General features: G+C 35.7%; 1 protein-coding gene across 9 annotated transcripts in view; it reads left to right on the top strand.

Annotated features, from left to right (window-relative positions):
- HMCN1 (hemicentin 1) overlaps positions 1–17,991 on the top strand; it is a 514,108-nt gene that overhangs the window by 332,441 nt on the left and 163,676 nt on the right. For all 9 annotated transcript variants that reach the window (XM_063794515.1, XM_054673722.2, XM_514061.8 and 6 more), the window contains 6 exons: positions 4,375–4,653; positions 5,174–5,455; positions 6,179–6,287; positions 7,395–7,564; positions 8,754–8,908; positions 12,247–12,370. In XM_063794515.1, the coding sequence (XP_063650585.1) occupies positions 4,375–4,653; positions 5,174–5,455; positions 6,179–6,287; positions 7,395–7,564; positions 8,754–8,908; positions 12,247–12,370 (1,119 nt within the window). The remainder of the gene's footprint in view (positions 1–4,374; positions 4,654–5,173; positions 5,456–6,178; positions 6,288–7,394; positions 7,565–8,753; positions 8,909–12,246; positions 12,371–17,991) is intronic.

Here is a 17,991-nt window from a genome sequence, read left to right as displayed (position 1 = left end):
GCAAAATAAAGGAGATAATATAGATACTTATAAAATAAGAAAGAAACAAATTTCTACAAAATTGTTTGTTTGTGAAATTCCATTTATTTGATAGTTTTTTTAAATTATAAACTTTTTGTAATACAAGTCTACTAATGAGAAAAATAGAGTTATTTTGTGGGGAAACATTTGAAGTTAATATTCTCTATCATCAAAATCGATTGCAAATGTTCATCTGCTACTGGTTTTTTGTTTTTGTTTTTGTTTTTGCTTTTCCCCTGAGAGGGAGTCTCGCTGTCACCCAGGCTGGAGGGCAGTGGAGTGATCTCAGCTCACTGCAACCTCTGCCTCTTGGGTTCAAGTGATTCTCCTGCCTCAGCTTTCCGAGTAGCTGGGATTACAGGTGCCCACTACCATGCCCAGGTAATTTTTTGTATTTTTATTAGAGATAGCATTTCACTGTATTAGCCAGGATGGTCTCGAACTCCTGACCTCGTGATCCGCCCACCTCAGCCTGCCAAGTGCTGGGATTACAGGCATGAGCCATCGCGCCCAGCCTACTGGTGATTTTTAATGCGATTTTACCTATTTCGTCTTTGAAAATGTTTCTTCATACAGCTAAGTACTGCCTAGTACTGATATCATTTCACAGGCATATTATTTTAATTGTGCATATTCATTGCTTGGAAGGCATTACAGAATGTTGTTATATTATTCTCTTGATATTTGACTGCCAATTAATAAATTCTAGGTGAAGGTTAGGTGGAAAGCCCTCACTTTCAAAGATAACTAAATTTTGAATGTGAAAATTTTCTTTGCATTTGCCCCAAGGTGTGACACACTGCTAACACTGTAATTTGAGCTCAGAATATATATCCACTGCAAATTTGTGGAGGAATCTAGATCTCACTTTTCGCTTGAACTTTTGACAGCATGGAGAATGCATAAAGCTGCTTGACATTACTTGTGACTAAAACAACACAATGACTACCATGGTATATAGTTTGCATATAGGTACTTTTTTGGTCTGGTAATTTGGGGTTGGACTCATTTTGAAACACTATGAAGTTTACAGCAAAACTAATTTCCAAAAGCATTCAGTATTCAATAAGAGTGTTTAAGAATGATTCTTTTCATTCAGAAAGAAGTTCAGTCTCAGCCCTGAGCTCAAAAAAAGTACGATGAAACTTCATCACCACTAACGCATTGACCTGCTGTGTGGTAAGGCCAGTCAGGATATTCAGTTCGACTTCTGACAAAAAGTCATAGAACTGATGATGTTTAACTATATGAGAGCAAACAAAATACACCATTTAACACTACTGGTTCAATGACACCTGAATCTTTTACACAAAGTGCTTGCTGGCGAATAATACAATGAAAAAACATAGTTTTTTTTTTTAACACTTTACATTGTAATAAGCTTTGTAAACTTGTCTAAGCCTTTTTTTTTTTTTTGCTTCAATGTATATTTTTACCAACATCAATTGTAACAAATCTTAAAAGATTCTGCTTCAGGTTATAATAAATTAGTGTTTTTTTCAAATTTTCTGAAAATATTTTTGACTGTAGTTGTTTCACAGACGGCTCTTAAGAGGCTAATCCTTCAGGTTTTTTTTTTTTTTTTTTTTTTTTTTTTTTTTGTGCTTTCATTGGTTCCTCAAATAAACAAGAACAGGTGAGCAGTGTCAGTAACAGTAACATCTGTCAACTTGTCAAAAGTCAGGAATACTATTGAGGAAAAAGTTGTCTTAAAAAAAGATTGACTATCGATGTTGCTCCCAGTGTTCTCAGCTCTTCAAGCAATTATTCTCACTGAAAGGCTAAGAATCCTTAACACATTTATTTTCTTTAGACCCGTTTCTTTTGCCTCTGAGATCATATCTGATTTAATTAAATCACCATTGGTAAATGGCTTTCCTTGGTTGGCTAACAAATGAGCCTCTCAGAAATTTAGTTTGGTTGTAGCCTTATTTTGGCTTTTTATTTTTGTGAAGAAATTTGCTATGATAAAACATTTAATTTTATGTTTTCTAATTTTTCAAACTGTTGATTTTTAAAAATTGGGAATATTGTGGTGGCTGCTTAGTCTAGTGTTTATTAGAACAGGTATAGTGTTATAAAATAAACACAGTATTTTGCCCTTTAATTTGGTAACAAAATACTCCACACTGTGCTGTGTCTTTAAAAATTAGATATTTCACCATTTTTTTCTTGTTCTGACATGAGGAGTATTCACTGGTGATGAAATTAAATAAAATATCACAGTATGGTGATATGCATAGCATAAAAATGCTATCAAGTTGTTACTATGCCACCAAAATTTACAGTAAGCTGAACAGAGGTAGCAGCAATGAGAATACCGTATTTGGTTTTTGCTTTAACTCTTTACTCTGCTACTGTTGAGTAAAAGCCGTAGACAATATATAAATGAATGAATGTGACTGTATCCCAACAAAACTCTATTGACACTAAAGTTTGAGTTTCATATAATTTTTACATGTCACAAAATGTTATTATTTTGATTTTTGTCAACAATTAAGAAATATAAAAGCCATTTTTAGCTTAGCATCTCCTGGCCTGTGGGCCACAGTTGATTGATGCTGATATTTATAGTAAGCCTCCTGAGAGAAAAATGATTCTATCGTCGAATTCACCTCAAAGTATAGTAGATCTTGCCTTAAGTTATGTGTGAGAAAAATATGTGTACATAAATGTTTGTCAGTATGGACTAGTTCTAAGAATGATTACCAGAAAATATTAAGGTACACCACTCAGCATCCAGATCTTGTTTTCTAATATCCTTTTCCATTAAAAGGGACCAGGCTCCTTGGAGAAATGGTTAAGTCTGGAGCTGGGGCAGGGAATACACAGGATGATGCTGGAGCATGTAGTAAGGCCGTAAGTAAGGAAGTGAGTGCAAACAATAAAACAAAACAAAATAAAATAATAAAATAAAATAGTGAGGGTATATTGAAGGGACTTAAGAGCCAGTTGAAAGACCTCCCAATAGCCAAAACTGGATAAGTAATGTAGTACTGGATGTAACCCAAGGCATTTAAGTTTCTATGAGTCCATATTGATATAAATAAGTGATTGACTCAATAAATAAAATGAAAAGAAGAGACACATCTTCCATAGAGAAGAATTATAAATAAATTATGTAGGTAGTCCCCACTCATAGAAGTAGAACATAATTCCTTACTCCATTTCTATGGGCTGGAATAAGGACTGCCTTCAAAGGAAAGGGGAAGAAAAAGAGTAACTTTACAGTGGAGAAATATGGCAAACACTACCTTAGCCGGGTTACCAAAGGTACATGCTATCAGCATAACTTAGCACAGGTCTCAGTGATAAGTCATGTTGATAGCATGTACGTTTGGTAGCATGTGATGAAAATAGCACTTTACCTGTATGGGCTGCCTCTCAAAATCCATAATCCTAGCTTAACCATGAGAAAAACATTCTATCAAATATTCTATTCTAAAACTTAAAAGTTTGTAAGATTATATTGATACTTATATAGATTATATTGATACTTAAAAGTTTATAAGATTATATATATATGTATTTTATTATACTTTAAGTTCTAGGGTACATGTGCACATTGTGCAGGTTAGTTACATATGTATACATGTGCCATGCTGGTTATAAGATTATATTGATACTCAAATTCATACACATGCCATTTGATTTTTTTAAAATTGTTGCAATGATAGCATGATCCTGGAATGACCATATTTAGAATTTGCAGCAGAGACTGAGTGACTTGAGTTGTTTTCCTAGCAGCACAGCCCTTATGTAGTGTGAGAGGCCAGACTTGTGGTTGCTGAATTGTAGGAGATATTCATATAGACAATTGGATGAGTAAAGTTGAGTGAATGGAGTCTTGGCAGTCCCCACCTCCCCCGCAAAAAAAGAAAAAAATAGCAAGAAGCAAAAATGAAGACTCTGCAGCTATTATGAATAGCTGGTTCTGAAAACACTTAGACCTTTAGTATTGGGGAGAGGGCATACAGTTGTACCACATGTGACATTTTTGCTCCCTTGGCCTGATTTGAAACTTGCTGTGTCTCCTTTGAGTGGGGTTTTATTTTGTTTTGCTTTGTTGGTTAAACATAACTATCTTAGTTATTCTACTATGATCTTGAACCTAAATGACTCCCTGAAATGGAATCTGTGACTTTCTGTTTTTACTGAAATCTGAAACCCAAAAGGGGAATGATAAAGATGGTTTTGACAATAGAGGAAACTCATTATCAGGAGATAAACCACAGACTTCCTAATTGTCTTTAATTTACTTTAAATGCATTGTTTAAACATCTATAGCATTTAAGATTTTGAGGAAGATGCTGAAACTTAGATGACTTGTTTTTGTTCTGAAATCCTTTGTAGTTCCACCTAGTATTAAAGGAGGAAATGTCACCACAGACATATCAGTATTGATCAACAGCCTTATTAAACTGGAATGTGAAACACGGGGACTTCCAATGCCTGCCATTACTTGGTATAAGGATGGGCAGCCAATCATGTCCAGCTCACAAGCACTTTATATTGATAAAGGACAATATCTTCATATTCCTCGAGCACAGGTCTCTGATTCAGCAACATATACGTGTCATGTAGCCAATGTTGTTGGAACTGCTGAAAAATCATTCCATGTGGATGTCTATGGTGAGGAACAACATATGCTTTAATTATATACCTTTCTACCTATGCTTTCTAATAGGCAAATATCGAATTTATTCACTAATAATCCTTGGTGGGTTTGTCTTTTTCAATATGCATGGATAGGAATTGGAAGAATTTGTTCCATGATTTGGAAGAATATTTTTAAAACCTAAGGTTAGCAAGAAGGTGTCCATTCATTCAACTAACCTTTGTCATGGCACTTGGAGCATCTAGACAATTTGGCTATTACTGAAAAGGCAAAGTAGTTGTTGGGACAAAAATCATTCCCTACTATTTGTCCTTTATAAGCCAGAAAGTCCAGAGTTTCCAGAATAATTAGGACAGTTACAGTTTAGCTGAACCAAGAAATTCTTTCCTCAATAGCTTAGAGGGAGACAGGCATATAGGTAGATTTTAATGGTCAAACTTTATGAGGAAAAACAAAAGCTCTTCTTTATTTCATTAGAATGTATTTTGTGACCACACAAATAATTGCCTGAAATATTGCCATGTTTCTCCCTAGTTCCTCCAATGATTGAAGGCAACTTGGCCATGCCTTTGAATAAGCAAGTAGTTATTGCTCATTCTCTGACACTGGAGTGCAAAGCTGCTGGAAACCCTTCTCCCATTCTCACCTGGTTGAAAGATGGTGTACCTGTGAAAGCTAATGACAATATCCGCATAGAAGCTGGTGGGAAGAAACTCGAAATCCTGAATGCCCAAGAAATTGATCGAGGACAGTACATATGCGTGGCTACCAGTGTGGCAGGAGAAAAGGAAATCAAATATGAAGTTGATGTCTTGGGTAAATAAGGATGCCACTTCCTGGGTTCTCAGACTCATAGCAAAACCTGATTAGTTTGTTAAATACTTTTTTGTTCATGCAATAATAAAACAATCTAAAAGAATGTATAGTCCTCTGTGCAACTGTGGATTGCACATTACCAAGGGGTGGATTTGTCACCAGAGTCTCAGGTTCTAGAATCTTACATAAATCTTCCACTGATTTTGATAAGTATACTTGATATTTGCAAGTGCATAGATACATTTTTACGTCTATGACAATGTCTAATCGCAATGAGCAACAACATGGTCTTTTGTCATAAGCATTGTGCCAGATAACAGGAAACTCAGTCTCTGGGCCTTGGAAAGTCATCTTACCTTGAAACTCAGTATCTTTATCTATAAATTGAAGGCTTTTGAATAGATGCCCAATTTGGGGGGTTTCTTTCTCTTGTGCTTATGAAAATAAACAATATAAAATATGAATCAACTTTATATTCACCTGGCATCAGTGGCACCATAGTACTAGATGGAGGAATAGGTATGATATGTTAAAAGTATGTTTATTGATCCTGACAAGGGTTTATTGTAAAATGTATTTACAATGCATTTCAAGTCCCCTTCATGTATCAAACCACTATGATACCTATCAATCTTCTGAACTGCTATGTATTATTGCTTCATATGATGGTGTGTTTTTTGTTGTATACATTTCTTTGCATGTTACATTCCTGTTGTTTTCTAGTGCCACCAGCTATAGAAGGAGGAGATGAAACATCTTACTTCATTGTGATGGTTAATAACTTACTGGAGCTAGATTGTCATGTGACAGGCTCTCCCCCACCAACTATCATGTAAGGGTTTTGGTATGTCTTCTAAATACCTCCTGCTTTTTGTTTTGAGTGTTTTAGAGCTATCTTGAAAGCTGTTCTGTATCATTAAAAAGGATTGTATGAAATTGTATTCTTTATATTCCTCTTTTAAAAGACATGCTCTATATACAAGGCAATGTCTACTTGATAGTCCAAAGGCACCTAAATTTGCTCAATTAGAGGAATTCCATTGTATGGACTTAGAAATTACAAATTTTGAGGAATTCCATTGTATGGTATAGAAATTACATATTTAATTCACAGAGACAGTCTATTAAGCAGCATTGTCAGACTTTCCTGAGGTACTGAAATGTTTAACAGACTACTAAATAAAAAGGAGTATACCAGACATAGTAGGTAAATAGAGAAAGTTAACATGAGTATGTGTTTACCAATTTTTTTCTTCTTCTTTAATTTTCAAAGCATGTATTGAATATTTAGCTTTTGTTTCCAAGTCACTATGGGATATGCAGAGGAAGAGTTAGTCAGTGAAGGAAATGAGATAGGTTCACACATGATTATAAAACTAACTGGAATGTGAAATTCAGAAATGTAAAAATATGCTATATGATTTCAAAGTTTTGTCTATAGTTGTTTTAAGATTGTGTATGTTTTGCTGGTTATTATTTAAACATTGAAGAGAGTAATATTTAGGAGCACTTGTCTCTTTTCTAATTAATTTTTCTAATTTTTAATTTTTTTGGTACATAGTGGGTGTATATATTTATGGGTTACATGAGATATTTTTATTCAGGTATGCATGCGTAATAATCATGTCATGGTAAATGGGATATCCATCACCTCAAGCATTTATCCTTTGTATTACAAACAATCCAATACTTCTCCCTTTTTTGTAGCCTAAAATTAGTAGAAGAATAAAGAACTCAACCCATAATTATTGGGTTCCAACAATATGCCAGCTCTGCGTTAGGCCGGGTTTCCTTTTTGCTTCTCTTTTTCATTTACAATTTATTTTACAGAGTAAGCAACTAGGAAATTGGACAAATATACAATAGAAACTTTATATATCTTCTAGGATATGATTTACTTAAAATATTTATCCAGACTTCCTTTTGCCTTTTTCTATAGGTGGCTGAAGGATGGCCAGTTAATTGATGAAAGGGATGGATTCAAGATTTTATTAAATGGACGCAAACTGGTTATTGCTCAGGCTCAAGTGTCAGACACAGGCCTTTATTGGTGCATGGCAGCAAATACTGCTGGAGACCACAAGAAGGAATTTGAAGTGACTGTTCATGGTATGCTGAAGAAGGGACAGGAACTTTGCATCTTAAATTAATTTATGCATTGTTTTATTATCTAACTCAGATTGTAGCTCAATAATGTGAATAAATCCTGAGTTGTGGAAGGTAGTGTAAAGGATGTGAATTTCAGTTGTATGCCAGAATTTTTAGTTACTTTATTGACCCAGAGACTCAACCAAGATGTATCATGTAAATACATGTAGACAGTAGCCAAAATAACTCTGGGAAATAAATAAATAAATAAATGTAGACAGAATTTAAACGTTAGGAATTGTGTTCTACATAGAATGCCAAGGTCTGAGGAATTAGACCAAATAAGATAGAAGAGGCATGGAGCAAGTTCCAAGTAAAGGGGTTATGTAAGCGTTTAAGGGTTTAGCCAAAACAAGAGGGATGGTGAATACAGTAGTTTCCAGAAATGGTGGCTAAAGATGTAATTGAAGGATCTGAGGGACATAAGTACATTCACAAAACTGGCACATTAGGATTATAACCATTACTCTAACGACAGAAGCAACCCTCTGCCAGGGTATTATGTGTCTCACTTGCTGGCAGAACTTGGGAAGGGAGGACTGGAACGAGAAACTGGAGAGCCACTTGGAAACCACAAGGAGTATCTATGAATGTCAACTTTATTCTCCCTCTGTCTCTGCAGACTGCTGTTTTCTTGATTTTTAGTCCCATGTCCTGTGATGGAATATAGATAACCCTGTTTTTCAGTCTCAGTCACAATTCCTGAGGGAGGAAATCTGGCAGTCCCAGTTTAAATAAAGTTACCACTCCACATTCAATCAGCCTTGCAGGGGACAGAGTCATGCAGTATAAATATGGCTAGAAATCCACCTTGACTTAATGAAGTAGTTCTAGAGAAAGGGAGGGTCATTATAGATTAGTAAAACACACCAAAAGATATAAGCCAAATATACAAGTGGATTACGGTAGCCATAAATACAATTTACTTATTCTTTGGAGATTTAAAAATCCATAGTTAAGAAGTAACTAATCTATAAACTTGCTAAAAAATTATAAATTAAATGCACATGATGAAAGTATTTCATTGTTAAAATAGGGATTTGCTTTTTTTTTTTTCTAAATTTTAAGGTTTCAGGTTCTTGCATACATATTTTTAAGTTCGACCCCACTGATTATGGTTTCATTCCCTCTCCCCCTTCCTTAAATATAGTTCCTCCAACAATCAAGTCCTCAGGCCTTTCTGAGAGAGTTGTGGTAAAATACAAGCCTGTCGCCTTGCAGTGCATAGCCAATGGGATTCCAAATCCTTCCATTACATGGTTAAAAGATGACCAGCCTGTGAACACTGCCCAAGGAAACCTTAAAGTAAGTGTAAATATTACTCAGCCTAAACTGGGAAAGCTACATATATCTTCCTGGAAATATCAAATTATTCTTTCTTAACTGTAGATTTTCCTGTTGGACAGATTTTGCAGAAAATTTATTAAAAATAATATGCATTTTTCTTAGAGTTTTTAAGAATTTAACAATATTTAGATTTGAAGAATGGAATTAAAGACTAACTTTAACAATGATACTGATTTGAAGATAGTGATCATTATTTATATTATTTTGATTTATGCCTAATTTAGCTGTTAAAAATACTGGTGTCTCACAGATGAATGATGTTCATCAGTAATAAGCCAAAAATGTTCACCATTGAGTAAAATTAAGATACAGTCATATTTACATAAATGTAGGTAACATAAGTCTTGAAAAATATTTTTAAGAATTAGTTTATAAGCTTCAAGAGGGCAAAGACTCAATTTAAAAAAAATTGAAAAGTTCACTTTTTTATCGTTCATAGTGAGTATAGTCCCTGGCATATAACTGTATCTCAGTACATAGTTGTTAAATTAGTAGATTGGTGATAGATAGATAGATAGATAGATAGATAGATAGATGATAGATTTCAAATCTGGATAATCTAAAGGATACATTTGAAATCAGAATTAATAGATTTTGCTAATAGGATCAAGTTAATTGACTAATGTGGGCTTGAATTTTACTTGTGAGTTCCCTAATGAGAGATATGTTACGTTCCTTTTTTAGTAGACGTGGTGGATATCTGTTAATTTTTAATTCCTATTCCAAATCCAATGGAAATAATCTCACATCTTTGTGCAAGTGAAAGATTCAGTTTTTAGCCTTCAGCCATAGTGAAGGTAAACAATTATTTACCTGGGAGACAGATATTTATTATATTATCATACAAAAGTAGGATTGCAAACCGTAATGAATGATGCTAAGAGAAAACCTAGAGGTGTAAGAACATATAATGAGAAAAGCAAAGCCTTCTAGAATGAGGAAAATTTATGGGAAAAGCCCTGATTAGAGTTCAGAAGACTCCATAGAAGTTAAATGGGTGAATTAATGGAAGAGAACGGAGTAGAGTGGTTCAAGAATATGTGCATGGGCAAATAAAGCAAAGGTGATCATGGCACATCTTGAGAACCAGAAAGCCAGCCAGTGGGCTGAGGAAGAGACCAAGGGAGAGGTGGTATTAAAGATTGGAGACTAGGTAGGAGGCACTTAAGTAAGGTTGATGATTTTATTTTTACTTTAAGGTAATGAGAGACCTTTGAAGAGTTTTAAGAGAGGAGTAACATGATCAGGTTTGCATTTTAAGTAGTCATCCAGACCCATTCCAAAGAATAAATTGGAGGAGCCAATAATAGATATGTAGAAACCAATTAGAACCTAGTTACATTTGTCTAGGAGAGAGAAAAGATAGAAATTTAGACTCATATGTTGGCCATGCAGATGAGGATACTTGGATAGATTGGTGAGGTATTTATTAGTTAAATCACTGGGGGTTGAGGAAAGACTCTTTATGAAAAGTGAAGGAGAGGGATGTGGCAAGGAAGACTCCTAGGATTCCAGCGTACACAACTGCATGGCTAGTGTTGCCATACAGTGACATAAGAGACTGGAGAGGGACAAGTTTGAGGTGAGAAAACTGATTTGAGTTTTAGATTTTGGGGGGTTAAGGTGACTATGAGATCAACTAGTGGAGATGTCAGTAGATCATTGAGTATATGGTCTTGGAGCTCAAAGGAGAGTTCTGGCTGGACATATTGGCACATCAACAATATTTGAAACCATGGGCATGGATGAGTTAATCCAAGGAGAGAGTAAAGGGTAAGACGAAAAAGAAGAGAGGACTGACCTAGTTCGATCTTTTAAAATTATGGCATTTAAAGACCATGTAATATAATAGTCCAGACATGAATATAAATGTATGAATGTGTTGCTTAACATGTTTATAACAGTATGAATGGAGAATAGGTTAAGTGGGAGTTTACATGGGAGAGTTTGGAGAGATCATTTGGGGTCAGAATGTGGTGAGCCTGGAGGGCTGTGCTGAGTTCAGATTTCATTCTGGGAAAGGTGGAGAGCCATGAATGAAATTTGATGGGAAATTGGTTAAAGGATCAAATTCGAATTTTAAACAAATTATTCTGGCAACAATATGCAAGATAGATTAACAGCTGGGGAGGTTGGAGACACTGGAACATCAGTTAAGAAGCTATTATAATCCCACAGTGGCTGTGGAAATGGAAAACAGGGGATCTGAGAAACATATAGTGATATAATTAATAGGATTCAAAGTAGGTTCCAAAACCTAGATCACTGGAAACATAGTGGGTGCCATTAAACAAGACTGGGAACATGCAATCAGAAGTAGACTTTAGAAATACAAGGGAAAATATATGAGCTTAATTTTGTGCAAGTGGATTTGATGTTACATTTGATGTACTACCTGTCGAGCAGATTGCTGGAAGGACACATGTAGAGCTCAGGAGAGAAAGTGAGGCTATCCTGTAAATTTAGGATGCATTAGAGTTTTTCATTGATGCCATGAGTTTGGATAAAAACTATCAGACAGCTATGTTCCTTGGGTGTGGAACAGGAAGAGGAAGCAGATTCTGAAAAGTAATCTCCTAAGAAAGTCAGAGAATTAGAACTGAGGGAATGCTTATCTTTAACACCCAGAAAGTAGAGAGTTTCAAGGAGTTGGTAGTCAACCACACCAAATGCTATAGATGGTAGAGGAGAGTATGAGCTTACTACCTAGGCTGGTGGATATTGTGACTGGAAGTTACTAGTAACCTCCGAATAGTATGTTTCAAAGAATAACCTCTGAATCACCAGTTTCAAAATGGCAGAGGCCAGTTGCAGTAGGTTTAAGAGGGAAATTGTGAAAAATAGGAAGAAATTTATCTGCATTCTCATAATTCATATTTTATAATTTTATTGTTTTTCTGGTTCCCATGATCATTTAATAAAAAGTCATTGTTTTAAAACTATGAATTTTTATATAAATGTGGCCAGGTTTTTTTTCAAATAGCTTAAATTTTCGTCACATACTTCATAGTTCAGTGCTAAAGTCTTTTATTCAGTATGACTATACCAGTAAGCTGGCCTTATGTTATTTTATTTTGTGTTTTCCAATGAATAAGAAAAGGCTTTTCAATCAAACTAGTCTATTGTCTTGTTCATGATGATGTGAACTCGCTCTAGTCTATCAAGGGTTTATTAAGATATTGGCATGAAAATATTGTTAGATATTATAAATTTAAATGAATTTTTCTGTCTCAGTGAATATTTTCAAATCCAAGTATGAAATACAAAAATCCTCTGTGCGTTCTGCTCCCAATTAGATACAGTCTTCTGGTCGAGTTCTACAAATTGCCAAAACCCTGTTGGAAGATGCTGGCAGATACACATGTGTGGCTACCAACGCAGCTGGAGAAACACAACAGCACATTGAACTGCATGTTCATGGTAATGTAATTTCTACACCTTAACAAAAGAATATTTGTATCACTTTTTAAAAACATAGTGGGCTCATTTTTATTGAATTACAGTATAAAAGAAACAGGTGTTTATTTTATTAGTCTGTATAAAAAAAACCTAGGGTTTTTTTTTTTTTTTTTACATTATTGTAATTTTCATTGCTCGTGTTAGGATCTTCTGTTTTCAGGTTGTCAAACAGGATATACTGGAGCTCATAATTAAATACACCATCCTGTGTTTTAAGTTAACTGTATTCTGTTAACTTATAGCTTTCTACAGATAACTTTTGTTGAAAAGACAGAAGTTGACAGCATTGTTTCTTAATCTTGTCTGCGTTTTTCTTGCCTGCCTATAAGAAGGATTTCGTGAGTAGAAGCCATCTTTGGCTCAGGATTTTCTCCAATGTGCTGTAATAAAAAGTCTGGGTGGCCACAGAGCACCTCAATAAAATCATAGCTTCACAGTAAACTTGAAAGACTACATAACCTTGAATATACCACTTCAGATCTCTGGAGGCTCATCAGAAAAGGCCAATAATTAGAGGGTTGGACTTTCCTAATTTAGCCAGAATATTTGCAGAAAACTGTTCAAGATTTTCATGTACACGTTATTCATTTTCTCTAATTCACATGATTTCTTCTTCAGCCTTTTATTAATTTATTCATTCATATATTCACTTCACATTTACCAAGCAATTAAACCTAGAATAATGTCCTAGCACCTAGCTTAATTCCAGGTATATAGTAGGCAGTCAAAAATATTTAACAAATAAAAGAGTAAATAGTAGGTGAATGAAAAAGTTTTCATTGGATATTAAATTCTTCTAATTTGCTTCTTCGTACATTTTCTTCCATTTGAATAAACTGGTTAAAAAGATTCAAATCATCAGTTTCCTAAATGTTTCCAATATATCAATTTATTCTTTTCCCAGTCCCTGAAATATGAACACCTAACTTAGGGATGTCTACATACATACCATAACATACGTAAACCATGTGGGTCCTTATTCTTTCACTGGATCGTTAGTTGGGAGACGAATATCTGAATGTAACCATTTTGCAATTGGCTGACAATGCTAGTGGGGTTAGGGGACAGGCTGACCCTGCTCTACTGTAAGGTGCCTTGCATTTGCCTCGTTCCCCATAAGGCCTTTATCTCTTCCTAGTGCTCTTTACAGCTGTCTCCAGCATCTGCTTAGACTTACACTTCCATCTAAGAGTATGCTGGGGGGGATTCTCTCTTCTTTCTTATTTCCCTATCCTGAGGCTCCTTCTCTTCTCCTTCTGCAAGCTATTTGCCTTCCCTCTCCCATCAAGTTCAGTTCTTGTCTGGTCTCTGTTACTGGCTAAGAGGAAACAGTGAAGTGGGATACAATGCCATGATACAATCATCTTAGGCGCTTAGGAGTCAGGCCAACTTTGGTTTAAATTCTATGCTAAACATGATGTATGTTACCTTGAGTAAACTACTTAATTTCTATGAGTATCTGACTTCCATAGTGATTTTGGGGTTCAGAGATAATAGGTATAAAACATCTCCCACTTCATAGACACTAAATAAATGGTAGCAGCTAACTTTGCTAACTTCTACTTCCTGAGGTGTTTTTAAAAAGAAGGATGTTTTGTTCTCTAGACTATTTTTAAAATACTTAAATGAATGCTCTATAACAGCAGCCCCCAACCTTTTTGGCACCAGGGACCAGTTTCTTGGAAGACAATTTTCCCACAGACTAGGGAGAGGGATGGTTTCAGGATTATTCAAGTCCATGACATTTATTGTGCACTTTATTTCTATTATTATTACATTGTAATATATAATGGTATAATTATACAACTCACCATAATGTAGAATCAGTGGAAGCCCTGAGCTTGTTTTTCTGCAACTAGACGGTCCCATCTGGGGGTAATGGGAAACAGTGACAGATCATCAGGCATTATATTCTCGTAATGAACATGCAACCCAGATCCTTTGCATGCACAGTTCACAATAGGGTTCGTACTCCTAGGAGAATCTACTGCTGCTGCTGATCTGATAGGAGGCAGCGCTCAGGTGGTAATGCTTGCTCTCCTGCCACTCACCTCCTGCTGTGTGGCCCAGTTCCTAACCCGCCATCAACTGGTATCAGTCTGTGGCCCAGGGTTGGGGACCCCTGCTGTATAATAAAGAATAGAGTGTATGTCTCCAGTCCTGGAAGTATCTGCCTAGAACAGATGCTCTAAAATTTCAGTATTCTTAAAAGACATGTGAGTTACATATTAAACATACAGCTTCCTGGGCCTAGTCCCAGATCTCCTGAAACAGCACCTCTAATGTAGGTAGTCTGTGAGCCCGTGTTTGGAAAAACATTGGCCTAGATACTAAAGACTGGCCTAAAGACTTGCCAGTGTAGTCAGGACTGACTGAAAACCAGAGTCTGTGAGAGAAATCAAGTATCCCATCAAATAAAGAGCAACAACAGAAGAGAAAAAGCATAATTGATACCTAAGAAGGCACAAGTCTCTAAACTTGAATATTATAGCAAAATGTTGGTTGACGGGAGATGCAATTAGGGTGCACCTCTACATGGAAAATCATCAAAGAGAAGGGGGCAGACTGGTAAACATATGGGTTAATGTGAAATGAAAGAGAAGCAGAAGGTTAGTCATTTTAAGAGCTTATTAAAAATTGCTCAATCAGAGGGAGAATATAAAACTATCTTCCTGATACAAATCACAGGATAAAAGTAAGGTGTAGTAGTAGGTTAAAACATTTCAACTAATATGATCATGACTTGTGTACATAACAGTTCATCTCCCTGAAGGGAGAATAAATGATGAAGTGCACTTCTAATCTGATACTAATTGTGATCAGCCTGGAAGAAGCAGTTGGCTGAGTGCATGTGATGGGAATCTAGAAATCTAGACAGAAAACTGGCATTTCACTTTGACATTCATGACAATAACATCACATTGGACACATAAGTCTCCAAACCTGACTCTGTCCTCTTCAATACTTGCATTTATAACTTTACTGATAATTGGAGATGTTAAAAAATGTAGGAATTTCTAAGAGACTGGTTGATGATAGACTTCAAAAAGACCTCAGTGGTTAAAATGACAAGTTAATGTGGAAAACTATATAAGAATAGGATGTGAAAAGCATGGCTTAAAAGACACCATGCATTGAAATACTTGAGTATTTGAATTTGGATTTGGTTTGTTCCAATTACTGTAGGTATGAGAATTTAGTTTCATAAAAAAGTTAATCAAACTTAGCAGTCAATAGCAGAAGTTACAGTATAAGGAACAAGAGAGGAACTAGCCCAATTAATACTGTTGCTCTTTGAATGCTCCCAAAGTATTGCATACAATTCTTGTTCTATGTATTAAAAAGGGCATTGCAAAACCCATGGGGAAGCAATCCTCATTTAATTAGGTTCAGTTATTAATTTATCAACCAACCCTGTAGTTACTTTTGAAGTCAGGATTTTTTGTTTTTATTTTTGTTTTTAGAGACAAAATCTCACTCTGTCACCCAAGTTGGAGTGCAGTGGCACGGTCATGACTCATTACAGCCCGGATCTCCCTAGGCTCAGGTGATCTTCCCACCTCAGCCTCCCTAGTAGGGAGGACCACAAGCAAATGCCACCATGCCTGGCTAATGTTTGTACTTTTTGTAGAGATGGGATTTCACCATGTTGCCCAGGCTGGTCTTGAACTCCTGGGCTCAAGACATCTGCTGACCTCGGCCTCCCAAAGTGTTGGGATTACAGGTGTGAGCCACCATGCCCAGCCCAGGTTTTTTTTTTAATCCCAATCTTTATTGATGGATAACACATTCAGCAAATGTGCATTTACTACAGTTGTCATCCAGAAATGTCTGATCCTAAAATATTCAGTGTTTCAATTGTTTAATGTTTTCCTTTCTTATATAAATATCTTAGATGCTACCATTCTTCTTAATCATAGCAAAGGCTGTTTCTCAAAGCTGTAGTAAGGGTGCCTGGTCTCCTGGACTAGGAGACCACGTCATGATCAAGAGAAGAGGAACATTCTCATGGGGTTTTCCAGGGTGGGGAGTTCTGTCATTTATAAAGGGCAGGAGCCCTCAGTAGGTGGTCTTTTTGATCATCAAAGTTTAATAATTCTGGAAGTTTTTATTCCCTAGACCAAACTATGAAATTACATCTAAACCTCAGATATTTGCCAAGTGCGACAGATGTTTCCACAAACAAATGATTATTTGGAGTCTAATAGCCCAAGCATTCATTTTATCTGCACACAATTATTTCCCAGGAAAAAAATTAACCAAGGTGAAACACCCAGAAAAAGTAAAATATTGTGGCTTCAAATTTACTTTTTTATATTGCCAATTAATAACTGCAGGATAAAAACGTACATTCCTCATCTGTAAAATGGGAAGGATAGAGAGAGTACCCCACAGTTATGGAGGCTGTGTGAGGATTAAATGAAAGACTACATGTGAAAATCTTAGCCTGGTGCCTGGCTCCTAGTCAGCATCTGTAAATGACAGCATAAAGGCTGTCTGGCAAAACACATATTTGATTTCTGGCCCTTCTCACTGCACCATTTTGATAAATATCTGTAAAGTCCCTCCTGCCTTTGCTCTTGGCCAGGAACTCTCTTGGGTCTGTATTAGTTGTCTGGTAAAAACATTAGTAGAGCACCCCTTATTTTTATTTTATTTTTTGAAAAGTATTTGCTTGGCTAACAGCTGCTAACACCCACTCAAAAATGGTTCCTCTGTCGTTTTCTGTGTTTTGTTTAATAGCTCAAATGTGGCTTAAAGGAGACTCGGGAATGTTGCAGGGAACCTTTTTCTTTTTTCATGGGTAACTTCAGTTCAGGACTCTAAGATTTTCTTGGTATAGATTAATTTATTCCTCCCTATTTCACAATTTCACTAGATAGAGAATATTAACTCACCAAAATTACATTTAGATTGCTTATGGACTACCTGTAATTTAACCAGGATTTGAAAGACTCTATTCATGACCTGCGTGATTGAAGTAATAGGCAAAATCTAGCACACAATGTGTCAAGAAGAAGGTATTCTGGTTTTGGCATGATATGTACATGCAGCTTTTGGAAAAAGGAAAAAAAACCCAGCAAATTGAATGGAATTCAACCTTCTTCTTGGAGAATGCAGGCATCTTATTATTAAAATGTGATCATAAAATATTGTTACTTTATTGCTGCTCTATCTAGAACAATGTTCTCCTAAATTTCAAGACTGCATTTCAATGCTAGAAGGGAGCAATGGAATTTATATTTGTATTTACTTTTAAACTCAAAATGAGAAAGAAATCAGGCTTTTAAAATATTTTTGTATGGACTTACATTGGAGCCTTTCTGGTGTTTGAGGCATTGAACCCATTACGTGCTTTGCAGGCAGGATTATAATTATTTGGCAAACAATCCCCCCAAGATTCAGTGGGTTTCTGGTCCACTTGTTTGTCAAATACCATGTACTAGTAACTATACCCAAAGAGCTTCTCTGTACAAGGCCTTTAGTCATTAGCTTTCCTCTTTTAGTTACTGAGTTATGTTTTGACATTTCTAAAGCATATTTTTTTTTTTTTTTTTTTTTGAGACAGAGTCTCGCACTGT

Source organism: Pan troglodytes, chromosome 1 (assembly GCF_028858775.2).
Source record: "Pan troglodytes isolate AG18354 chromosome 1, NHGRI_mPanTro3-v2.0_pri, whole genome shotgun sequence".
Taxonomy (NCBI): domain Eukaryota; kingdom Metazoa; phylum Chordata; class Mammalia; order Primates; family Hominidae; genus Pan; species Pan troglodytes.
This window is presented reverse-complemented; position numbering and strand designations above follow the sequence as displayed.